We start from the raw sequence: 26417 nt of genomic DNA, 5'->3' as shown, positions 1-26417 counted from the left end.
AGCCCATAGTGATCTGGCAACTACATATTCAAAGGGAGGGAAACATTATGGTAAGTAGTTACACACCTCATTATCTAAATCTGTGTGAACTGGGTTATCATACATCCCTGTTTGCCTGGGGATAGTCTCAGTGTTTACATCTGTTATTTGTGTGTACTTATTAATATCTCTCCCTTTTACTCTCAGGTTTCTGGTTTAGATGATGGGTTTTTATGGCCATACATTTTTATAAATGATATGCATTTATTTCAAATACCAGTCTGTATAGAGTCAGTAATGATATTAACTCTAAACAGAACCATTGTCTGGTTTTCTTCCTCCTTCTGAAAGTTCCTCTCTAAGGTCCTTCTTTATGTTCTTGTCATCATCAGTGTTTTGTACCTTTATTGATTTAAATCTATAGTATCTCTTCCATGTCTATTTCCATAAGTACTTGGTGCCACTCTTACATATAGAGTTCAAATTAAGATATTGAATAAATGACTTTGCATTATGGTTGAAAACATAATTAGCGGAGCCCTTTGTGGACCTGGTAAAATTCCTGGGTGGTTGTTACTGTTTTCAGGGATAAAACAGTGATATGGAAGATAAAAAGGAAAGAAAAAAGATTAGGGTATTGAGTATAAAACAAGAAATTTTCAAAAAATAATTTTGTTTGGATTTGTGTTTGTTGTTAGGCATGGTAACTAGGTATTGTTTTGTGCTAGCTTACCTTATTTTGCTATAAAATTCAAGTAAAGATTTACATTAAAATTTTTTATTTTAATAAAATACTAAATCCTAAGCAAATTTATTTTTATTTCAATTTTGTATATTATAACCTTTATTACTGTATATGAATTGCATTATATACAGAGTATAAAATGATGAGAGTAATACTTATATGATGTGCTATTTTAAAATCATTAACGTTTTTAGCCAAGTTACTTGTCACTTCATAGGCTATGAGAAATTTCAAACCTGTATACTGAAATGGAAACTGTTTATACTGACAGGTAATTCTATAATTTTTCTTTTACAGGTCATGTAATGTTTGCAGAAATAAAAATGGAGAATGGAAAGTCAAAAGGCTGTGGAACGGTCAGATTTGACTCCCCAGAATCAGCTGAAAAAGCCTGCAGAATAATGAATGGCATAAAAATCAGTGGCAGAGAAATTGATGTTCGCTTGGATCGTAATGCATAATTTGAAACCACGGTTGGAACATTCTTACATCTGTTTTGCTGAATCTCCTAGTAAACGTCATTTTTTAAAAGTAATACTGTCTGCTTACAAAAAGTTGTAAAAATGAACTTCTAAAACTCCCACCAGTTTTTTAACAGTATAGTGTTAAATATACTGTGTGATTTTTGTTAATCTCAAGTTTGGGTTTTTAAGACAGCAAGTCTGGTCATTCAGTTTAAATGAATGGTTATACTATTTTTAATGAAGTAAGCCATTTTCTTGTTATTTTCAGTTCTGCATAGTGGGATTTGTTTGTTAAAAGTGTCCCCAGCTTTTATCAACTTACTGTAAGGTAAAGCATAGATAGTTTTTTCCAAAACTTCTGTTTAATATATGTAATTGTCCTTGAAAAGAAAGGGCTCAGACAAATTAGGATATGATTTTGATTGGCTTTAAATTACTTTTGTTGGTGATAAAAAACTACTGTAAGTAAGTTTTAGATTCTGAAGTTCAGAATATTTTTTATTTGAGTTAAATGAAGAAATGGAGGTTTTCTTCTCTGCCCTTCCCCATCATTCACATTTTCCACATAACACTGTTAACGTTAATCACCACAGCCCCTTATTTTATTGTTTCCAATAATTCCAAGTTCATATAGAACTGATAATGTTGTAAGCCCCAAGTACAGTAACAGACAGACTACTCCCAACTTTCTGTCTAGTTTCCAGCCATTGAGGTGAACTGCTAAAAAAAGGAAAACAATTGAAATGTTGAGAAAGATGGTTATGTAAGTTAGTCCTCTACTGTTCACTTCTACAGGAGCAGATGGATTTATAAATGCAGTTTTAATAAACCATGGAACACCTAGGCATAGCATATCAAAGACATTGGATCCCACGATGTTAGACATAGCCATATCTCCTTTGCCTGCAAAAAAAAGCATGTTGTTAAATGTGCATACCAATACTGTATTTTATTAATAAGCTTCATAAGAAAAAACACTGGATACTTTTTCTGTTTGTTTTGGAAAATTGTATTAGAGCAAAAGTCTTACTGAATTTGTATTTTTAAATTTTAGGGGGTTAGTATTTAAAGTCTTAACATTTATTTATCTAATAATAATTATCCTTATTTATTAAACCATTTTTCAATAAGGTATATAGATTACTTGTTGCTTTTCATTCTAACATGGTTAATTACGATTTAATTCACATTTCAGGTGAATATTATTTAGGGGATTAGATTTAGTGAAATTAATTAAATAGTAAATGCTTCCTCTTGAGTTCTTTTTTCTTCAAAGTATGTTACTGAGGAAATATTTTAAAGGTATCTTTGCTCAGTGTATTTCAGTCAGGCTTTTAAGAATGGGCACTGCAGCTTGAGGGACCCAGTTCTTACCTTTTCTTGCAACCAACACACTTGCGATCGTGTCTGGTATGCTTGTTCCTGCTGCTAATAAAGTAAGGCCCATTACTGTATCTGGAATTTCTAATGTTTCCCCTGTAACAAACATAGATATTATATATTACAAATCTTATAGATTCACTAACTGTTCTCTGCAGATATTTCTTTCCTGAAAAAGAAAATAGACATATTTAGATTTCAGAACCAATATGTACTTAGATTTTAGGTAGCAAAATATTTGAATAATATTGGTGAATTGGTAACCAAGGTAGCACAGATTTTTCATGACAGATGGTGATATTTAATACACAAAATTCTACCAAGGAATAATTTCCCTATGTGGTATGCTTATAGAAGTTTTGGATGTCCACTGTTATCAAGGCTGTTGCTTAAAATATGCCAATAAGATTGGTCATTTTCTCTTCTCCTTTTTAAAAACATTTCCTAAAAAGGTCAGATTTAAGCATATTATAGCTATTTTTAGGCTGTAAATGTGTTAACATGGTATGCATTTTTAAAGTTCTACTTTAGTGATATACCTTAGTTTAGGTGTTTCCTTTGGGAAATCATAAATCTGAGGAAATAGGCTTCTACTTGAGTCTTTCTAACTTTGTGGTTCCGCTTTAATACCTCTGTTAAATCTGATGGCAGTTCATCATTTTTCATAAATGTATCCATTTTGGGAAACAGAACTAGAATGTAACTGCTCTTTATATTGTAATTGAAAACTTGCTTTACAATTCTTTTTTTTTCTTCTTAAAATGTTAATTAAAAAAACTTCAAGTAGCATATTTATTGCATGCTTATATATTGCTAATGGAACTGTAATTGGTTGTTAATTTGTTACTGGTTTGCCAGAGTTCATATGTACATAAATAACACTAAGATTTATCATCTTGGGGACTGTTCTGTGATCTAGTACTTGATTTTGTTCTTTTCTTGTTTTCCTAACATCAAATGTGACCTGGCTGAGAACATTTATGGAGAGCTTTAATATGCAGGCTTGGATTTTTCCATATTACTCATAAAAAAAGAAATATTCTTAGAATAGCATACTATTCTAAGTCATATATTAATTTGAGAAAAGTCAGAGGTCAGGAAACTTTTTTTTGAAAGGGTGAGATAGTAATTTTTTTAGGTTTTGTAGGCTATACAATCTCTGTTGCAGTTATTCAGCTCTGCCAGTGTAATGTGAAAGCATTCATGGATAATATATAAATGGATGGGCTTGACTGTTCAGTAAAACTTAACTCGCAAAAACAGGAGACTCAGTGTTTGGGTACACAGGTGGTGGGTTGCTCACCTCTGATTAAGTCCATTCAGGTTAACCTTTTTGGGAGAAATTCCTGATTTTTTTTTTTGTACATTGTTTATATTCAGTTTTTCCTTCTGAACTACGAGTTCTTTGGGACTAGAGCTGATTATGGCCAGGTAGTAATAGTTAAATCTTAATCATGAAAGTAGTAGAAACTAAAATGAGACTTTATTTTATACCCTTGTAATTCATTTTGTAGTACATTTATATTGCCATATTAAAAAACAAAATGTAATCCAGTTAAACAGTGAATACCCATTGTTGTCTCAAAACACTGGCACCTTGCCATATGTTAAAGTATGGGATGGCATTCAGTATAAAGACTATCTTGTGGACCCATGCAATGTGATTTAATTATTAGCAAAATAGAAATTCTGTGAATTTGACATCATTTATAACATGTTCCTTTGACTTGTACCCCTGGGCTGTGTAATAGTGACCATATAGCTTGACATGTGGTATACACCTCACAAAACCTGAGTGAGCTTGTTGGTATATTAATATTTAATCTTTTTGTAAATAGCACTAATCTTTATTTTTAGTCCGCTGAAAAACAAATTTTCTCTTTAACTAGATTATACTTAGTGAATATATGCTGTTCTTATATACAACTGATTATTTTTAAATTGTGCTCTTAAGATATTATACATACCAGTTATTGTGACCATCCAAACTAGGATATATGTAAATGCAGATATCCACAGTGCTGACATAAAAAATGTTATCACAAAATACTTTCTCCAAAACTTTCTTCTACAATCTGGTGTGGTTAGAAAAAGTAGTATAATAATGGGAAGGGATAGTACCCAAAAAATTCTTTTTAAGTCGGCTTCAGGCATGTTGAAAACACTTGGCGGATCTGTTAAGGAAAAATTAAATGATTTTGAGTTTTCTCAAATGGCCAATTAAGTTAGAAATGTCCATTTAAGAAGCTATATTGAAATAAATTAGCTGTATCAGTTTTTAAGAGGCTATTTAAAACATTTGAATATCTCATTACTGATATTGCTGGCAAAAAGAAGCTAATTGAGACTTCAGGGCTGACTATAAAATGTGATATTCAGCATTTCTTGATTTGGGGTCTTAAATCCATCAGAGTGTTTAGGCTCATTCACTAAGTGTGTTAGAAACATAAATGTTTCTGAAGAGTGAGTTCAATATCTCTTGATTTTCTACAATGTGGATGGTTTTTAGTAACTTTTGCTTATGGGATTAACCTGGTGTCTTCCCTTAGCAACCCCAGTTGTCTCCACTTCCCAGTATTGATGATACCTCTAGCCTGCCCTATGTATCACAAAATGTATTCTTAGGGAGTAAAAGATAGCTATAGCATAATCTTTTTATTAAGTTGAATATTTCTGATTCTCAGGTGATTTTACGGGGCTTATTTCATCATTTTCTTTCATTAATTTACTAAACAAAATTCACCACAATTCTTAGAACCTTAAGAAAATTGGAAGTAGTATTGAATCTACAGTGTAACTTATAAAACTTGAGTATGTTTTTTAAATTCAACTTGTTCTATTAACTTGGTGGAAGAAGTCAATAATAATATATTAGATAAAAAGGAGACTTCACTTTAGATTGTTTAAAATTTGTATGGCACTTATAAAATATTGGGTTGGCCAAAAAGTTTGGTCGGTTTTTTCCATACCATCTTATGGAAAAAATTGAACAAACTTTTTGGCCAGTCCAATGTTTTGCCCATGTATTAGGTCACATTACCACTAATACTAGTAAAATAACTCATAATTTTTTTTTTTTTTTGCCACATTGCAGCAAATGGGCCAGAAAGTAACAGATATAATTTTATTGTAATAAAAAAATGTTTGGACTGTGTTTTTTAGTTTCTTGTTATAAAATTTAACTTAGAAATGTGTACTTCTTGTACCTGAAAGACTAGAAACTATAATCTTTGTAAGAAGGGGAAAATTCATGTTTTAATTTTTTCAGATAATAAATTACTAAGTTCCTTGTCTAATGTACTAAATAAAATGCAGAATCTGTTTCTTAAAACCACTTTATTAAAAAAAAAATCCCTAAATTTTTATTTCTGGCTGTAGCTGAATTTGACTTCCTATATACTAAACATGTTAGTTGCTCAGTCATGTCTGACTCTTTGCAGTCTCATGGACTGTAGCCCTGACAGGCTCCTCTGTCCATGGGATTCTCCAGGCAAGAATACTGCAGTGGGTAGGTCATTCTTTTCCCCAGGGGATCTTGGAGGAGGGCATGGAAACCCACTGCAGTATTTTTGCCTGGAGAATCCCATGGGCAGAGGAGTCTGGTGGGCTACAGTCCATCAAGTCTCAAAGAGTCAGACATGACTGAAGCGACTTAGCATACATACTATAAACATTTATTTACATGTTTTGCTACTGCTTCACATGTTTAAAATTCAGCTGTCTCCTTCCTACTTTTTCTTCACACCAGCTCTTCCTAAATTCCTAGATTTGTAAGTGGTATTCTCATTTTACTTTGTCATGATCAAAAGCCTCAGAATTATCTCTGCTCCCATGTAGCCCTTCAGTTGCCAGGTCTTGGTGATGCTTCCTCTGCATTGTCTCACATCTATTTTCTTGTATTCCCACTGCCTTCACCTTGTCTAAGCATCTGTTAAACACATCAGTTGGTCTAGCAGCATGTCTTTTATCTCATATTTCAGTTCTGATAATTTCTCTGCAAACCTGCAAATGCTATTGATCTAGCATTTAAGACTGTCGTATTCCTTCCTATCCACCTTTCTTCTGCTTCCATTCTGCACATTCAGTCCTCCAGTTATGTTAGTACTTGACAAGCCTTTTTCCCATGTTATTTCTTTATCAATCCATGGAATGCTTTTTACTCTTAGCTCTGCATCATTTACTTATGACATATGAAGTCTGATAAAACTTCAGTAGCTATTACCGTAAATCAATTTGTTAAAATCTTACTGTTCTACAAGGCTTAGTTTGTCTCTGTGATAATCTTTCCTATCTGACCATCCTCATCAAATTTTTTTTACCATCTGTCCCATTTAGGAACTATGTTTATACTTTATTTCTTTCTCTTTACAGTATTTAAATGTTCATATTTTAGCTATTTTGTTCTTTTTCTGAAATATTTGGAAACTTCTTTAAGGATAGGTCTGCCTCTTGATCATCTCTAAATTCCCATAGTATTTTTAAAGTAGTAAGTATATAGTACTTGCCGAATTGAAATGAAATTAAGTTTTGCTAGTAACAGACTTAACAGTGGTCATGATGGGGTTATTACCTTCACAAACCTGACTAAGACCATGTAAACTTAAAGAAAGTTGGGAGTAGCCAGAATCTTCATGAAATATTCCACTGTCAGTTCTTGATTGCCTACGGATGAATGGTTGATCCTCTTCTTCCCATCCCATCAGTAGCTGTTGTTCACTTCTCTCTTCTATTGCTTTGACAAGACAGGTACAGCAAGGACTGCATTTCTTTATAATATATTGGTTAATTTTAATGTCAAAACACAGCACCACAACATATAATCCGTACATCAAAAGCAGTAAAGTTCCTTCATACCTATAAATTAGAGAAATTTGTGTGGTTTTCAATTTAAAGTGAAAGTTATTTTAGAGTTAGTAGTTTTGGGGCAGTATCTGCTTAACTTTCTAATGAAACAATAGAACAGAAGTATTCTAGATACATTTTGATTTTATAGATGTGTCCAGATTTGGTTACAACATTATTAAAGACTTACTGATTGATGAAAGTTCGACACTGTCCTTTTTGTATTTTAAAAACAAGGATTATAAACTCATTCTTAATTTGTAGAATCCTTCAAAATAGCAAGCATAGAAAGTTCTTTGAAAATGTGTGTTAGTTACTTAGTCGTGTCCGAATATTTTTCCTTTAAATGTACCAGTCTCTCAAATCATGCAGGAAACAAAAGGTCCAGTTACTAACCATTGTTAGGATAACACCAGCTTTTATAACTGCCCATGTATTTACCTTAATTGAGATCTTCATTTCTCCATAAGCCTTCAAGTTACTGTCTAGTGTCCCTTCATTTCACCTTGCACACCTCCCTTGAATGTTATTTGCAAGGAACATCTAGTGGTAAGGAGCTCCCTCAATTTTTGTTTAGCTTGACATCTCTTAATTCCACCCTCACTATTGAAGGACCATTTTGCCAGATATGGGACTCAGTTGACTTTTTTTTTCATTTAGCACTTTGAATGTATCTGCCCACTGCCTTCTGGCCTCTGAAAGTTAAATCTGTTTATAATCTTATTGAGGTCCCTTGTATGAGATGATTCACTTCTCTCTTGATGCTTTCAAGGTTCTCTTTGTTTTTGAAAGTTTGACTATAGTGTGTCTCAATGTGGATATGAGTTCATCTTACCTGAAGTCTACTGAGCTTCTTGGATATTTGTATTCATGAAGTGAAGTGAAAGTGTAGGCCGCTCAGTCCTGTACAACTCTTTCCAACCCCACGGACAGTAGCCCACTAGGCCCCTCTGTCCATGGGATTCTCTGGGTAAGGATACTGGAGTGGGTTGCCATTCCCTTCTCCAGGGGATCTTCCCAACCCAGGGATCAAACCTGAGTCTCCAGCACTACAGGCAGATTCTTTACCCTCTGAGCCACCTGGGAAGCCCTATTTGAAAATAATAGTAATTACAGATTTTCAAAGTGAAAGTGAAACTAATGAATAGTGATGGGGCTTCTCCACTTAAGTTCATTGAAAACACATAATAATTACAAGAATATAGTATCCCTTCATTTCAGTTGTTCTGGTATAGGAATTCTGTGCTAAATCAGAATATGTTAGACTGGCTGAAGCTTTTCAATTTGCTATACTGAGATTTTTTGATGATTTTAATGTAAATGAGTTTGGCTTGCACCATTTTCCTATACTCTGGTTTGCTATTTAGAGAAGTTTGATTATCTGATATCATCACATTTGAACCTTGCATTTACCTTTTATTTTATAGCTAGTGAATCACTGCTACAGCTTGAAAGCACAGAGTTCTTGATATCCCTAATGAAAGGAGCATTAGCTTGGATACTCCCACAGTCATTGTCCCCTGGCAGACAACTGCTAAGTCCCAGAAGCACTTCTGTTGTAACCAACAGTCTTTCCTTGGGAGACAGACTAGATGTCAGAAAGATTCACTTTGAAAATTTACTCCCTGCTAGGTTTGAAGTTTCTTGATAGCAGGTATTAGAGCAGCATTGCCAAATGGCACCCCTCTAGTATTCCAGAGGGGTGCCATTGACCTCCACCATCAGGCAATGTACAGTCTGTGTGTCTATGTTTGACATTTATTCATCTGTTAAGACTCATCTCATAGTGATCAATACCTAACAAATACCTGGTACGTGTTAGCTGAAAAAGTGACTGTTTCCATTTTCTTAGAACGACAAGGCATGGGGAGATTATAAATAAAACAAATAGTTTTTAGTCTTGAAAGCTAAAACATTTTTAATTTTTAGAGGAAGAGGGCTATAGTTCTCTTAGTAAATGAACATCAGGGAAAAAGTTGGAGGAATTTAAAGGGACTTTGTTTCTTTGTTATCTCTAATTGTGTGATCATGGCCACTTCTAACTGAGGAAAGGTAAACAACCCAATAGAGGAAAAAGCCACCTCTTGGGGCTTTAACAAACATCTAAAATTTGGAAGCTTTCTGAGAAGGTAGTCAGTAGGGAAAAAGAAGGATGGTAACATCTGCTGGTTAGACAAAAAGGAAGACTGATTTGACTGAAAAATTGCAAAGGGAGAACAACCCCACCAGCAATTGTGATGACGAGGTTAGCTCAGAGATCTCCAGGAAAATGTATGAAAGGGGTAGATAATTAAGAAGGGAAAGAAATAACATTTCTGAAAAAAAGTTACTAAACTAGAATTTTATAAAAGTACTCTCTGTCATTGTTTTACATAAGAGTAGTGATCTTTTCAAGCTTACCAGTAAACTTGGTTGTCAAATATTATGGCAAGAAGTGCTGCTACACTGATAGCATATGCCGCACAGTCTCTGAATAGGGGCCAACATGATAGCGTTGGAACCTGTAAAAATAATTAATGTTTCCATTACACTGTTACTTCTTCAAGTACTTGCTTAGTGTAATACTAAAATTATTTGTATATTTGTAGTTAAACATTGTTATCTTTTACATATTGCTTTTAGAGAAAGGAATTTTAAGAAAAATTGTGTTTCTAAACCTAGTCTGATTTTCATAAATTTGACCAAGAGGTATTTGTGGGTTAACTTAAAATTGAATACATGTTGTTTTTCTACTGATTAATAAACTTAATTGAACACATTCCTAGTGCCTTGTTTGTTCCAGACTATCAACAGTTCTTTTGTTTTTCTTTGTCTTTTTTTTTATAAATTTATTTTTTAATTGAAGGATAATTGCTTTACAGAATTTTGTTCTTTTCTGTCAAACTCTGTCAAATTCTGTTATTTTCTGTTATTTCTGTGGATGAACCTAGAGCCTATTATACAGAGTGAAGTAAACCAGAAAGAGATAAATATCATATACTAACGTGTATATATAGAATCTAGAAAAATGGTACTGAAGAGCAGGGAAGCAGTGGAGAAACAGACATGGAAAATAGACTTATGGACATGGGGAGAGGGGTGGAGAGGGTGAGATGTATGGAGAAAGTAACATGGAAACATTACCATATGTAAAATAGATAGCCAACGGGAATTTGCTGTATGTCTCAGGAAACTCAAACGGGCTCTGTATCAACCTAGAGGTGTGGGATGGGAAGGGAGATGGGAGGGAGGTTCAAAAGGCAGGGGATATATGTATACCTGTGGCTGATTCATGTTGTGGTTTGACAATAAGCAGTTCTTATAATTTGTCAAGACTATATTTTGTTGAATAAAGTTTTCTTACGTACCACATTAGATAGTAAGCCACAGGCTGCACAGATACCAAGGAGGTTATAGATTGCAGATCCAAGAATGGTGCTAATGCCAATATCGCCCTTTGTGATAAATACACCTATGAGCCAGATAGTAGCTAAGTTAGTGTTGACTTGGAGAAGATCAAATAACACCAATTAAGCAAAAAAATAAAAGGAGTGGTATTTACCTAGGAAAGCAGTAACTAATTCAGGAGCTGAACTACCGGCTGCCATAAAAGTTGCACCTGCAACATCCTGGGACAGTCCTAAGGCTGAAGACAAATGAAATTATATTAAGCCTGGTAAAGTGACAAATGGGAGAGCATGTTCTCATAACTAAATAGATACCAAAGCTACATTTTCATAGAAAGCCATTGATACTAACTTCAACTGGAAAACAGCCAACACAGGCAGCCTTCTAGGCATTATTTACCCTATATCAGAAAGTTAAAATTAGAATGAAAATTCAGTTTCCAAGCCATTGATAGCAATCCTTTGTCAATGTTTATTGTTTAGTATATTATTGATTTTTGACAGTCTTCCCAGACCCTCAAACTCTGGTGTGCTTGGTTGAGTCCCTGTCACCTGTAGTCAGTATTTCCTTATTCTTACCTGTAGGGCCATTACCTGTTGCTCACTCTCCAGTCCACCTCAAGTTCTACTTCTCTACTGAGATATCTGCCTTTGACATTACTGATTTCTTTTTTGTTGGTGGCGTAGCAGGTTGAATTTTATAAAAATAGCTACAATATTTCTGCCCACATAGTTTTCCAGAACCTGTCCATTCCCTGTCAAACAAACTAAAACAAAAAACAAGGTAGAGTTTATGTATTTTGAGCCTAGATGAGCCTTTGTGACTGCTGAAAGTATGACAGAACCACATGCCTGAAGCTAGGACATAAAAGGTGAAAAAGCTTTCTAATGGTTCTCTCTCTCGGGACATTTGCTTCAGAGCCCTAAGCTACCACATAAAATCCCTGGCTGCCATATAGGAAAGACCTTGTGAAGAGCCCACATAGAGATGCCCCAGGAAGCCCTGCTGTTTCAGCCCCTCAGTTTTGAATCCTCCCGTCCCAGCACCAGACATGTGAAGGAGGGAGCTTTCAGATAATTATAGTCCTTTTTCTGAATGTCACTGCATGAAAGACCTCAATCAAGAACCATCCAGCTGAGGCCAGTAAACCCTTAAAGCTATGAGAAGTCTGAAATGATTGTTCTTTTAAGCCCCTAGTTTTGGGGTGATTTCATAAGCCATTGATAACTGGAACACCTGACTATTATTTATCTATTTGTTGTATTTATTGACCACCTACTGTATCAGATGCTTTTTTTATGTGATAGGAATGTGGCAGTCACAAAACAGACAAACATTTCTCTTCTGGAATTTAATTTCAGTGAGAGTAAACAGACAAGAAAAAAATATATATTGTGTTAGAAGGAGCAAAAGTTAGGTGTGAAGTTGCTCAGTCATGTCCAACTCTTTGTGACCCCATGGACTATAGCCTACCAGGTTCCTCTGTCCATGGGATTTTCCAGGCACGAATTCTGGAGTGGGTTGCCATTTCCTCCTCCAGGAGATCTTCCCGACCCAGGGATTGAACCCGCGTCTCCTGCATTGTAGGCAGATGCTTTACCATCTGAGCCACCAGGGAAGCTCAAAAATCAGGAAGGTGGATATAAAATTTCATGGAGGAAAGACTGTAATTTTAGATTGGGTAACCAGAAAGGACTTCCCCAAGATGCTAACAAAGTGAGGGAGTAGCCACACATAGACCTGGGAGTAATATAGGCAGATGGAATGCGTGCAAAGGTTTTGAGGCAGACGTTAGCCTATGTGTTCAAGAAACAGAGAAAGGCCAGAGTATCTGGAATGCAGTGTGTGAAGGAGAGCTGTAGATGATGAAGTCAAAGGTGAGAGAGGGCCAGATCATATAAAGCCTTGTGGATCCTAGCAAGCACTTGGGCTTTCATTGTGAAAAATGTGAGAAGTGCTTGGAAAGATGGGCTTCCCTGGTAGCTCAGCCAGTAAAGAATCAGCCTGCAAGGCAGGAAACCCCGGTTCAATTCCTGGGACAGGAAGATCTGCTGGAGAAGGGATAGGCTACCCACTCCAGTATTCTTGGGCTTCCTTGGTGGCTCAGCTGTTAATAAATCTGCCTGCAGTTCAGGAGACCTGAGTTGGGAAGATCTGAGTTTGATCCCTGGGTTGGGAAGATCCATAGGGTCACAAAGTCCATGGGGTCCATGGGGTCACATGGGGTCCATGGGGTCACAAAGAGTTGGACACGACTGAGTGACTTTCACTTTCACTTTCAGAAAGACATCTAGTGTTGCTTGCTGGTGATACCAGCCACAGTCATCTTTTTTATCCTCATGAGGCTATCTGGTCTCAGTGGTCCAACCAGCTCTAGTCAGAACTGTTTTGCTACCTGTTATGCCTCCACTGGGAAAAATCCTCTCAGGATGGAGTTAACCAAATCCAAGTTCTCTATCCTATTTACCTTTGGTCATGTTGCTTGATGAACACTACTTGTGGTGACTAATGAAGGGACAGAAGTAATAATTTACGTAAGTTATATTTCATAGCATTTCTTTAACTGGTTAGAGTGATTTTGCATATATATATAGTATTTATACTTTTACTACAACTCTGATACATAGGAGGTCCAGTTGGTCTTAAAACTTAGAAAAGATGAAGCATATTGTTCTATTAACTTCTTAAAAATTTTATCTATGAATTAAATATATTCATTGCATACAATTCACTTTCATATACATAATTTAATCATCTCAGCTATTCTCGGAAATGAGTGTTAGTTGCTCAGTTGTGTCCTACTCTTTGTGGCCCCATGGACTGTAGCCTGCCAGGCGTCTCTGTCCATGAAATTCTCCAGGCAAGAACTGGAGTGGGCATCCATTCCCTTCCCCAGGGGATCTTCTCAACTCGGCTCAAACCCAGGTCTCCTGCATTGCAGGCAGATTCTTTACCATCTGAGCCACCGGGGAAGTTCTTAGATATGAGTTGTGGTATTTCCATTTCACATATAAAAAACAGATAACCAGAAGGTTAAGTAACTTAAAGTTACATGGAAAGTAAGGGTCTTAAATGTGAGGAGTTCGGGTGTAAACCCCAAGTCTATTGATTCTAAGCATGAAACATGAAAGTGAAAGTCACTCAGTCGTGTCCCACTTTTTGTGACCCATGGACTCTACAGTCCATGGAATCTCCAGGCCAGGATACTGGAGTGGGTAGCCTTTCCCTTCGCCAGGGGATCTTCCCAACCCAGGGATGGAACCCAGGTCTCCCGCGTTACAGGCGGATTCTTTACCAGCTGAGCTATACCTAAGTCCAGTGCTATTTCTTTTTCACCACAGAAACTCAGGATCAGAAAGGCACTGAGGCAATTGTAGGATGGGAGGTGGTTGAATCATTTTCTTCCCTTCCTCGTGGCACTGGTACATAACTTGGCCCATTGTATTCTTTTCTAGGGGGAAAAATAGCTAGTGAGAGTTAGTAATAATTCAGAAGTGTTCTAGCATATTCCAGAGAATGTATAAAGCTAGTGATATTACCATGAATTCTTGAATGAAATCAGGGTTAACTAATACACGGAGGAAATTGAAAAAAGAACAAAATATCTTAAACTGTCTAAACTTGGGGCAGCTGAAGAGTGATTGGCTGATCTTCGTCTAATGCTGGCTGAAGAATGCTTCATTAGAAAAATTCAATCTGGAGAGAGAAAAAGTGATCCATCTGGCTATTGCAAGGTAAGAAAATAAGTGACCCTTCTGAACACTTTCCTTCTCAAAAGGCAATAACAATAAAGCTTGTTGCCATTCACTGGGCTCTATTTGAGTTATGAAAAGAAGAGCTCTCTACAGATGGATGTATAAAACTTCAAAGATATTTTAACAAGTTATATCTTAAGGTTCTAAGCATATTTTGTAGAATGGTTTATACCTTTGAACTTTAGAATCGACTGGCTTTGTCTTCACTGACCTTTGGGTAGCATTTCTCTCTGTTATAGTTTATTATTAAAGATAAATTGTTCTGTTCTCCCCCCACCCCAGAGCTATTATTTTTTTTTCCCTCTCTACTACTCTAAAGGACTAATCATATTTCCTTGAGGATATAGTAGAAATGTTCAAGGTGAGTTTTCTTTATAGGTTTGGATATTACATTGGTTATATAAAGTGCAACTTTATGATAATGAACTGATTACTGATTACAGACTTTTTCTTAAGCATATTCTCTTCTCTGATACCATGCTGCAAAGTTTATAACCATCTTTGCAAATCTTTTTCTAGAAATATAATATAGAAAAAGTTTTAAACTAAAATGGAAACCTGGCTTCTGGCCCTGCCAGTACCTTAATGTAAGAATTTAGATAAGTCATTCAGACAAGGCTTGTATTTTGGCATCTGTAAGAGGGTTGGAATATACAAATCTTTAAGGTATCTTCTAATTTTTATCAATTTAAAAAAGTATAAAATATGAATTCTATGCCTTATGCCTCTGGACCACCTCTTATTGTTAGATAAATTCCTTTTATAATTAAAACCCCTATGTTAACTGAAAATTTAGAAGATAGAGGAGAAAACAGATGGGAGGGAGCATCATTTATACTTTTATCATTGTATTTTAACTGCTGCTACCTTTTTAAAAATATAGTTTCAGTTCTTTTCACATGTAAATTTAACAGAGTTACAAGACTAGGCTATAAGCAATTTGGTGTCTTCTGGCACAATTTTATAAAGTCCTCAGTGATAGCAAATTTTTATGCTTCGTGAATGGATTTGAGTTTTGAAAGCAATTAAAAGTCATTCAGACCCAATTCTAGTGACTATGGTGGGTAGTTATGCTGAGTAATTCTACTTAGGGTTCAAAATGAAGTATGACAGCAAACCAGTGTTTTTTATGATTTGCAAAATTGGTTCTGACATTAATTTCAAATATATTTCTAGAAATATTTTGAGTAAAGTCAGCATCACTGGAATAAATGCCTAGCCTCTCCATGCACAATTGCATCTATATGCTCTGTGATGCTTCTAATAGTAAATAAAAACATTTTGAGTACTTTATAGTTATCATCTCATATCTTGTCTGAGCCATAACGGAACAAATTCTGAAGCCCTGTATAATGTTTTGAAAAGCCCAATTCCACTGGAAAAGGATGCCCCCATGCCCTAATCTAACAGCTATAATATTAATTAGTTTCCACTTGCTGTAAGTCAATCATATAGAGCCACATGCAAGACTTTTTGTCTCCAAACCTCACAATTACCTGAGTTTTGTTTCCATAACTTGCTCAAGGTCACATAGGTAGTAGTTGCAGAGATGGGATGGGTATTTAGATCTTTTTGAGTTGAAAAAGCTGCTCTTTCTGTTATCCATGAAGGTAAGTGAAGAGATTTAATGCATAGCTTTATTATTATTATTGCCTGTCTCTACAATAGCATTTTGGTAATATCCAGACCACTTGACATTTATTTATCTTTGTATACGTAAGGTAGATGTAGATGTAGTCCAAAGTAACCACAATGTATTTATTTATATTTTAAATTCAGATTAGTTTAGATCAGAGGAAAAAGAAAAGCAAAGAGGATGAAAATGCGCTTAAGAGGAGAGCCTGTGTGGCTGGGAGGAAGCACTCTTCTTAGATTCTTTGTTCTTGGGGAAGGCTTTGCCTCTGTAAATTTCATAAGGATTAAGAATCAAACAATCCCCTGAAACTGTCGGCTATCCAAATGCCATACTCACAGAATTATTTGACTCCCTTTCAATTTTATCAATTTAGAATCAATTCTACCTGGGATTAAAACTTGTATTTCTTTCTTATTGTCTGTTTCTGAAACATAAAATAGAACATGGACAAATATTAGTTCAAAGCAGAATGAATAAAAAGAATTTTTAATAAAAAAGTAAATATTTTATTTAAGTATGTTTCCCAAAACCTTGTTAAGATCATTTTCACTTAAGACATGTTATACTTCAAAGGATCAACATGGTGGAGGGATTAGAGTGTCAATTGAATAGCACATTAGTGTAACATTTAAGGTGAAAAATTTCATAATTAGCTCATTGTGGACTTTAGGCAGTATCAAGTGACCGACCAATCACTAGGGGTTCTCAGTTTTCTCTGTAGTTAGCCTCAGAAAAGTTAAAGAAAGGTACTCTAAACAGTGATGAAATAACTCTAGGAGATCCCCATTACATATTAAAATGATATGTAAAGGATTTGTTTTGGCTTTCTGCTGAACTTTTGTGTTTCTAAAAATGAACTGCTTATAAAGATGAGAGGTAATCGTCCTACTATGGGCTGTAAATTAATATAGTTTCTATTATATACAAATGTGTTCAAAGAATCATCTTTAGCCTCTTTTCCTTTAGAACTTAAATGGATAAAAGAGAAGATAAGATTAAAGGAAGGTGGTATAGCAACAGCATTTTCTCATATTGGATCTACTTGGTTAAGATCACAAAAAAATGTCTCAGGATTTGTGTGTTCTTGCTTTCCTAGTGTTGAGATGCGAAGGAGAGGTTATATGACTTTAATGATCATGAGTAGAGCAAGAAAGAGAAAGATCCTTGGTGGAAGCCTCAAGTGGTAGTGGTTCTAGAGGTAATTGACAGACCAATGTATATAGAACCAATGTGTATAGCTACAGACAGACAAAGCACTCATGTGTCTAAGCTGGGCCTGACCAGAGTATCAGCCAGAGGCTCTGTCCTCCACCACCTCCAACATATCCCCTGCACGGAGACTGCAGTCCCAGCCACTTCTAGAGTTCACCATGCTGAAGCCCCTTGTGCTAATAACCAAATGAACCACTGTCAGTGATTGGAAGAGTGGATCATGGGACGATGGGGCTGGGGTGGGCCAGGGCCGGCCGATTCAACCACTGTATCCTAGATTGGAACTCAGACGTGTACTCCACAGAATGTCATTGAATCAAACATGATGGTTTGGTTCCACAGTACGATGCTATAATTTCGTACATCGTAAACAAAATGCTTAGTTCTCGTATTAATTATTGTGGGTAACCATTTATAACATTAATTTACAACCCCCAGTAGGTTGCTGAAATTCTTAACTGATGTTTTATTTATTTTTATTTTTATTTTAAATTTTATTTTATTTTTAAACTTTACAATATTGTATTAGTTTTGCCAAATATCAAAATGAATCCGCCACAGGTATACCTGTGTTCCCCATCCTGAACCCTCCTCCCTCCTCCCTCCCCATACCCTCCCTCTGGGTTGTCCCAGTGCACCAGCCCCAAGCATCCAGCATCATGCATCGAACCTGGACTGGCGACTCGTTTCATACATGATATTATACATGTTTCAATGCCATTCTCCCAAATCTCCCCACCCTCTCCCTCTCCCACAGAGTCCATAAGACTGTTCTATACATCAGTGTCTCTTTTGCTGTCTCGTACACAAAGCCACAGTTATCAAGACAGTATGGTACTGGCACAAAGGCAGAAATATTGATCAATGGAACAAAATAGAAAGCCCAGAGATAAATCCACGCACATATGGACACCTTATCTTTGACAAAGAAGGCAAGAATATACAATGGATTAAAGACAATCTCTTTAACAAGTGGTGCTGGGAAAACTGGTCAACCACTTGTAAACGAATGAAACTAGAACACTTTCTAACACCATACACAAAAATAAACTCAAAATGGATTAAAGATCTCAACGTAAGACCAGAAACTATAAAACTCCTAGAGGAGAACATAGGCAAAACACTCCGACATACATCACAGCAGGATCCTCTATGACCCACCTCCCAGAATATTGGAAATAGAAGCAAAAATAAACAAATGGGACCTAATTAAACTTAAAAGCTTCTGCACAACAAAGGAAACTATTAGCAAGGTGAAAAGGCAGCCTTCAGAATGGGAGAAAATAATAGCAAATGAAGCAACGGACAAACAACTAATCTCAAAAATATACAAGCAACTCCTACAGCTCAACTCCAGAAAAATTTAACTGATGTTTTAAAATGACTCAGTAGATTCTCATTATTTTGTAGTATACTTCCTCTGTAGTTACAATGACTATTTGATGTATTTTTCAACCAAAATTTTTGGTGCCCTTGGGTGGAAAATACCTTTTAAAATTATTTAAATAGAACAGTTCTTCTGAAACAACCGTATTATGACAGCTAATCTCAAATAAGGATGTGTAAAATTATATTATATAGCAATTGAAAACATTCTTGGGTTTTGACATTAAAGAGACCAGGGCTCTCCTGTGTACTGGCTCTGTGTGTGTGTGTGTGTGTGTATGTTCAGTCATGTCCAACTCTCTGTGACCCCATGAACTGTAACCCACCAGGCTCCTCTGTCTATAGAATTTTCCAGGCAGGAATACTGGAATGGGTTGCCATTTCCTCCTCCAGGGAATCTTCCTGATTCAGGGATTAAACCTGCATCTCTTGTGTCTCTTGCATTGGCAGGCAGATTCTTTACCACTGTGCTACCTGGGAAGCCCTGTGTAGTCTTGAGAACTTGTATATTCTTTCAGCCCCAGTTTTTTCATTAGTAAAACCAATCTAATAGTCCCTACTTTGTAGGGTTTTTTGAAGAGCTAAAACCTTATATATTTAATTTAGAACCATGTTTGGTCTTCTATAATTGTTTATGAAAAATAACTATAATAAATACATAAGTAGTTAATAACATTCCAGTACAATGTATAATGCTCAGTAAATTATTTTGAGGATAATATTAATACTTATTTGTTGGGTGGGACTGTATAACTCATGCTCATCAAAGAACTATGGGGAAGTGTAAAGCATTTACAGACTTTCTGAAGCTAGTTTCTGTGGACGTAAACAGATCCCAGAGAGCCTGTTTTTTATTGCTGACGTCCTAATTTGGACAAGACCATGCTAAGGCCTTGAAAAGAGAAATGACAGAGTTAATTTATAGGCATTTAAAAATGAATCAAGCTAGCACTATTTCTATTTCATTTTGTTGCCAGTATTTTCAATACTCAAGACAGGGATCAATTCTTAGCAGCTGAAGATAGGCAGTGGCGTAGGCATCCATCAGTCACACATCCATAATAGCAACTGTGTTATATTTCAGAGCAAAAGGCAATTCACTTGAGAAATGCATGTTTGCTGATGATGTTCAAGGTAATCCCACAAGTGGCATGGTGGAAGTCGTTATTATAGATGTTTCATGAAGTTACTTATAGATGTTTCATGAAGTTACTTAAGATTATTTTGAAGTATCAATCTAAATTTTAATGAGGTTGTTTCTTCTGCAGGGCTAGAAACGTTATTTATTTATTTACCACTCCCAAGACATGTTTTTATTAAAAAAAAATTCTGGATGGGTTCATTCTTTCAGTCAAGGAAGCAAAAAAAGGGGATGGGGATTTATTATTTTCCAGAAAAAGAAAGATTCTAAGTAGAGAGTTAGTACCTTGAATTTTTAATTTCTTAGTTTTATATAATTAATATGATTTAGTTTTTCTAATGAAAAGTGTGGTATTGGCACAAACATGAATAGATCATTAGAGTATAGAGTTGAGGGTATAGATAATGGATCAACTTTTCATAAAACAGCAATGTATCTTATAACAAAACAAATTCTTAGTGGAAAAAATAAAAATATTCAACATAAATAAATAAATGTTAAGAAAAGAAAAAACTATCAGTAGAAGAGAAGATGAAATTTTTTCCGACCTAGAGATAAAAGGTTTTTCTAGGTATAAAACCAAAAGAAGAATCATAAAGGAAAATATTTATAAATTTACCTATGTACACTTCAATGCAATAAACACACAAAATACAAAACCGAACAAACCAAAAAAAGCATATGATAGGAAAATTATGTTAGAAATTTATATTAGAAAAAATCTTGGAAATCAATAAGTAAAAGACAAATAACTCCCCTAATTAGAACATGGGCAAAAAAAACACAAGAACAAAACCACAAATTTCAGTACCTATGTAAAATGTTTAACATCACAAATAATAAGATAATGCAAATTTTATAAAATAAACTTCTATTTTAAAGCAATTAACAAAGACATTGAAATGATATTATTTATGGTTTTCTGGAATGGAAGCTACCACACATTGTGGAGGTTTTTGCTGGCACACCTTTTGTAAAATGTTTTTGGCAATGTATAAAATAAAGCTTAAAATAGGCATAGCTCTGCATCTTTGTCAGGAAATGGTCAGCGAAGTTTGCAGAGATTTGATACAAGTATGAGCATTATGTAGGACAAAGAATTTAAAAATCAAATGTCTAATAAAACTAATAATTTAAAAAATTGTGATAAATTTCTACTGAGGGCTCATTCTGTATAAAAACCAGTGTTAGGTGCTGAAATCATTTACAGAAGCAGGAAGTATTGTGCTACCATTAAAAATCAAGTTTTTGAAGGCTATTTAATAATATGGGGAAATGTTCACAATAAAATAGTATCTTAGGAAAAAGAAACAGTCTCAGACTGTATGTGTAGCAATATCTAAAAGACTAAAAGGAAATATAGCAAATGACAACTGTGGGGATCTCTGGGGGATAGTAATGTAGGAAAGTTTATGCTTTTTCTTCTATTTTTCTTGCATTTCATCAATCTAAGTAAAATATTATGTTAATTTCTATTAAAGAAATGTCCATGTCAAATATAATATCAAAGTAAAACTGTGTATATAAATTAAATAATAATTATAATAAACTTACACTGACCTGTTCTATAAATATTTTGAATTACAGAAATAAGTGTTGAGTGACTCCACTGTTGCCACATCCTGTTTTAAGTCCTAAGGATATTGCTATACTGCACTAACAAGAGAGAAAAGAGAGACAATGACTTGCATTTCAGCAGGGGTGGGGGAAGGGGCCAGGGGAAAAGGGGAAAAAGGAGAGTCTACATTCATGCTTTTTCCCTCTGTGAAGAAGTGCTAGCAGTGTGTGTGTCTGGCGATGGGGAGAGGGCATGCTATTTCTGTGCAATCCTGGGAGTATGCAGTGAGAAATCTAATCCTGAACTTCGACCTTCTCTGAAGTGAGCATGCTCAACCAGTTAAACTAATTAAACAGGAGATAGAGCCTGGAAATGCAGGCACTTTTGCTTAGTTACCATAATACATCACTGGTATCCTGATTTTAGGGACCAGTGCACCCATGTAAGGTCTATGCTCAGAATGCTGGGTGATACACATGATTCAAGAAACAGAACTAAAGGGCTTGGCAGATCTTATTTCCCAGAAACCAATAACTGAGCTTAATTTTTGATTACCTAATCCCTGAGGTCACTTTACATGAGATGCAGGACTTATTTATATATTTGTTGGTTCATTAACATGAATTAGTTTCCTTTCCCTCCTGATAGGATACTGGTAAAGGAAGAGGTAGAAGGGTGGTCCTTAAAGGCATTTATTTATCATCTACTATTTCTAAAAAGTTACAGAGATTTCAGAGTAAAAATTTAAAAAAAAATTGAAGTATTTGATGGCAAGTATTAGGAGCCCAGTGTATTAGGAGTATACACCAAGTGCATGTGTATAAAATTTGAAACAGTTTACTAACAGCTAGACAATACAGCAGACAAACTGGCAGTTTTTAGACGTAGTCCGTATGATTGTTGCCTTATACCCATTAAAGATGCCCTGCTGTACATGAGCTACCAAGAAAAACCACAGTCAGGCCAGTTCCTCAAGGTACAGGACGCCACAACACAGACGTCAGTGTCCTGCAGCCAGGTAAGATGGGCAGGATTGTTACTGAGCTTCTCCAAACACAGGCATATATGTGTGTGGCATCACTATTCTGGGAAGTTATAGCGGAGATTTCCAGCTACTTACATTCACTGATGATTTCCAAGGATGGTAGGAAGTACTCATCGCAGACAATTGACACAGCCATGAACATGTAAAGGATAATTAGGAAGTAGATTATGATGCCTCCATCTGCACGTTCCTGTTTCGTGAAAAAGCCCTCAGGAAACTCCGATGATGGGGATATAACACACTGGGTGCTATTTCCTGGTAAGGAAAAGGAGGTGAAACTGAAGGATATTGAAGTCACGCATTCCAAGCCCACAAAGAGAAATTCCTTAAGAAAATAGTAAGTGTGGGGTTTCTGGGTGGAATTTTAAGAACTCTGGTGAAAATGTATAAATCTCTTTTGACTATGATATAATTATAGATCCTTAAAAATATTAGTCTTTGGGACCCAAAAGAGGTGTTTTAATAAAGTAAAATAAAGATAGTGGATGAATTTAAAAGAAGAAATAATGAAATCAGTTTTCCTTGTCTACTTCAACTCTAAAAGGGAATTCTGAACCCCTTTTCCTCCTAAACTAGAAACTATATATCTGAAGATAAAAATTTCTAATATCCGTGCAATCTCATTTTCCCATTTCAGAGCCCAAGTTGTCCACAAATCTCAAGGCTCACAGAGAATCATTAATTGTTGCAGAGAGAATTTCTAGGATGAAAGATTCCTTTTTCCGTGATGAAGTCTCCAGCAATAACATCTGAAGGACTGAAAGTGTTTGATATCCTACCAAACGCTAAAATAATCTAAATGCTCAGTCGTATCGACTCTTTGCGACTGCATGGACTATAGCCCGCCAGGCTCTTCTGTCCAAGGAATTTTTCAGGCAAGAATATTGGAGCGGGTTGACATTTCCTACTCCAGGGGATCTTTCCGACCCAGGAAAGATCAAATCAAATTTGCGTCTCTGGATTCTTTACCACTGCACCACCTGGGAAGCCCCACCAAATGCTAAAAATGAGAGCAAACACAGTGGCAAGCACAAGCAAAAGTAAGCCAAGTAAGAATTCCCCTCTCTTTGTTTATTTGTATGTGGCGGCAGCAGCAGGGGTGGCTGACCCCAGTGTCCACCTACCTGTAGCCCTTGGGAGACGCCGGGCCAGGGAGGCCCCTGGGGGAGGCAAGTGCGCAGTAGCCCAGAGGAGGCCGAGGAGCAGGGCCCGTCTTGCCCACCATGGGCCCCCTTTGATCTGCATGCCAGTAGCAATGTTTCTGCAGCGTGCAGCCTTGGGAAGGGAGAAAAGGAGGATTAAGCTGGATCATGTGAGGAATCTCCTTCCTGCCCCATGCCCTGCCCAGGGCACATCACAGCAAGGCCAGCGCATGAGGGAGGGTGACTGGAGTCAGTCAAGCTACTCTGATCAGCAGCCATAAGCCTCAGAGAGGCTGGAAGAGGTGGAGAGGAGGGGGAGAGTCCCCTGACCCATGGTCCCTGAGGGCAGATCGAGGCAGCTCGTTCTTTGTGGACTGATTTTATTCTTTGTCTTCATAGTGGCTTTGCTTTTTTTTTTTTTTAATTGAGGATAATTGCTTTACAGTATTGTTGCAGTTTCTGCCATACACCAAGGCAAATCAGTCATAATTCTATATATATAACCCTTCCCTGTGGAGCCTCCTTCCCCACTTCCAACCCACCCTCTAGGTCCTCACAGAGCTCCAGGCTGGGCTCCCTGTGTTATACAGTAGCTTCCCACTAGCTATCTATTTTGCATATGATAGTGTGTGTATGGCAATGCTACTTTCTCAGTTTGTCTCACCCTCACCTTGCTGCTCTGTGTCCACAGGTCTGCTCCACGTCTGTGTCTTCACTCCTGCTGTGGGCTTTCTCCAGATTTCTAAGGACCTGAGTTTACAAGTGCTTCCACCTCTCTCTCCAGCCCTTCTAGAAGTTGTTGGAGCTGGTGTCTATGTGTTCTTTGGCTAAGTTTGTACCCTTTTATATTGCTGTTTTGGGGCCTTTCATTCTCTCTCCAGTTAGGGCTCCAAGCAGGGAGGTCATGAAGGAGGCTCCTATAATAATCTACTGGAGAAATGATGGTGACTTGAACCAGAGCAACAACAGTGGGGGAGCAGAGAAGCGGGCAGCTTCAAAAACTAGTAAGAGCCATAGTGGATGAAGGCTATTGATCATTGATTGGTTATGCTCTCTGCCAGAGGTTCGAAAATGCAAACTGGACACGCCAGTGAGTGTTTAAATATAAACTACTATCCTTCCTACTCAAGCATTTACTGGGCTTGCTGGAATGTTAAGAACTTCTGGCAGTGTGGTAACATATAGCAAACAGCACAGGCTCTGGAGCCAGACCTCTTGGTTTGAATCCTAGCATTGCTACTTACTAGCTATAAGACTTGGACACGCTATTTAACCTCTCTGCTCTTCTGTTCCATTCTCTGCAAAACAGGAAGGTTATAGTACCCTCTATTTGGGTTGTGTGAGGACTACATAAATGAATGTAATCTGCTTAGAACAGCCTCTGCCCCATGGTCAATGTTACCTAGCTATCTATTATCTGTCATGTTCAGTTCAGTTCAGTCACTCAGTCATGTCAGACTCTTTGCAACCCTATGGACTGCAGCACGCCAGGCTTCCCTGTCCTTCACCAACTCCTGGACCTTGCTCAAACTCATGTCCATTGAGTCGGTGATGCCATCCAACCATCGCATCCTCTGTCATCCCCTTCTCCTCCTGCCTTCATTGTTTCCCAGCATCAGGGTCTTTTCCAATGAATCAGTTCTTTGCATCAGGTGTATTATTATTGCTATTTTATTACTTTTGATTAAGATAGAAGCTTCTTGGCCATAAGGGAATTTTTTAGTTTTGCAACTCTTGTGGTTCCTTTGCTTTGCAAAAAAAAAGCATAAACACTGTTCTATTTGCTTAGTTTTAAATTTAGAAACTGGGTTTTTCTGGTGGAAAGGAGTAAGTTGCTTCCGATGTTTGTGATCTTGATTTGGTGAAAATTCTCAAAGACCCCCTTTGTTTTGTTGGGAATTGTTACCCATTATAAACCTCTCGGAAACCATCATTTCCAGGAACTGACTACCCAGATGTGTGGTGTGGTTGTGAGGCTGGGATAATGAGTCACCAAAGTGTAGCCCAGGAACAGAGCAGATTCCCAGAAAGCAGAGTTCTGGCTGCTGACACCTGCAGGAGGCATCACCCTGGACCACTGGCCTGTGGTCTCAATGCCAGCAGTGCTAACCCCCTGGGAAGAGACCACTTAACTTTGTGTGCGTGGAAGTGTCTCACGAACCTTTCCTCTCCGAAATGCAGTAGTTTAACTAATTAATATAACTAAACATTATAAACAGACAAAACAGGAAAACGCAAACCCAGGGTGAATACTTACACAATGTATATTGTTAATCCAGGAAACAGAGCAAATATCTGAAGATATAAGCCAATGACTATGAAACAATTCCAGTGGAATCTTGTACAGAGTAGGTACTTAATAAACATTTCTTGATTGATTAGATTGTAATAAGTCTTGAAAACACATTCCCAGAATACACATATACTTGTTCTGAACAAACTATCTGATAAAGCATAGTTTTACCAAGAAAAGAGAATTTAGGAGGCTAATTAGATTTACTTCTTACATTTATTCTTCGTTTTGCAAAAGAATGTTTAAAGCTTTCTATTGTAAAATAAAACATATAAAAAGCCACATAAAACAAATGTATAGTTTATTATTATATTATTATTGTTGTTATTTTATTTTTATAAGATAGGCTCCCTCATAAACTCCCCAGGTCAAGAAACAGAAGTTTACCAGACACCCCAGCAATCCTTTCATGAACTTCAGTCCCAACTTATCCTTTTCCCTGAGAGTAACCA

At 36.5% G+C, this 26417-nt stretch overlaps 2 protein-coding genes across 3 annotated transcripts in view; one reads left to right on the top strand and one right to left on the bottom strand.

Annotated features, from left to right (window-relative positions):
- MYEF2 (myelin expression factor 2) overlaps positions 1-1362 on the top strand; it is a 31138-nt gene extending 29776 nt beyond the window's left edge. For both annotated transcript variants that reach the window (XM_005892139.3, XM_070377860.1), the window contains one exon: positions 1022-1362. In XM_005892139.3, the coding sequence (XP_005892201.2) occupies positions 1022-1185 (164 nt within the window). In that variant the 3' untranslated portion in view covers positions 1186-1362. The remainder of the gene's footprint in view (positions 1-1021) is intronic.
- A 296-nt stretch (positions 1363-1658) lies between these two features.
- Positions 1659-23775, bottom strand: SLC24A5 (solute carrier family 24 member 5). Its single transcript, XM_005892138.2, has 9 exons — positions 23655-23775; positions 22606-22785; positions 10952-11035; positions 10758-10861; positions 9811-9911; positions 7139-7422; positions 4536-4742; positions 2563-2664; positions 1659-2091 (listed from the first exon to the last, which is right to left on the bottom strand). Exons 1-9 carry the CDS (start codon positions 23773-23775, stop codon positions 1769-1771), a joined length of 1506 nt encoding a protein of 501 aa, XP_005892200.2. The 3' UTR covers positions 1659-1768.
- Between the last annotated feature and the right edge of the window lie 2642 nt (positions 23776-26417).

Source organism: Bos mutus, chromosome 10 (genome assembly GCF_027580195.1).
Source record: "Bos mutus isolate GX-2022 chromosome 10, NWIPB_WYAK_1.1, whole genome shotgun sequence".
NCBI lineage: Eukaryota > Metazoa > Chordata > Mammalia > Artiodactyla > Bovidae > Bos > Bos mutus.
This window is presented reverse-complemented; position numbering and strand designations above follow the sequence as displayed.

Coding starts and splice junctions, on each gene's coding strand:
- SLC24A5 (XM_005892138.2), bottom strand. CDS start 23,775: ATGCAGATCAAAGGGGGCCCATGGTGGGCAAGACGGGCCCTGCTCCTC. Junction 7,423..9,810: donor TTTGACAACCAAGTTTACTG/GTAAGCTTGAAA, acceptor TCTAATTTATAG/GTATGAAGGAACTTTACTGC. Junction 2,092..2,562: donor TGTGTTGGTTGCAAGAAAAG/GTAAGAACTGGG, acceptor TTTTTTTTGCAG/GCAAAGGAGATATGGCTATG.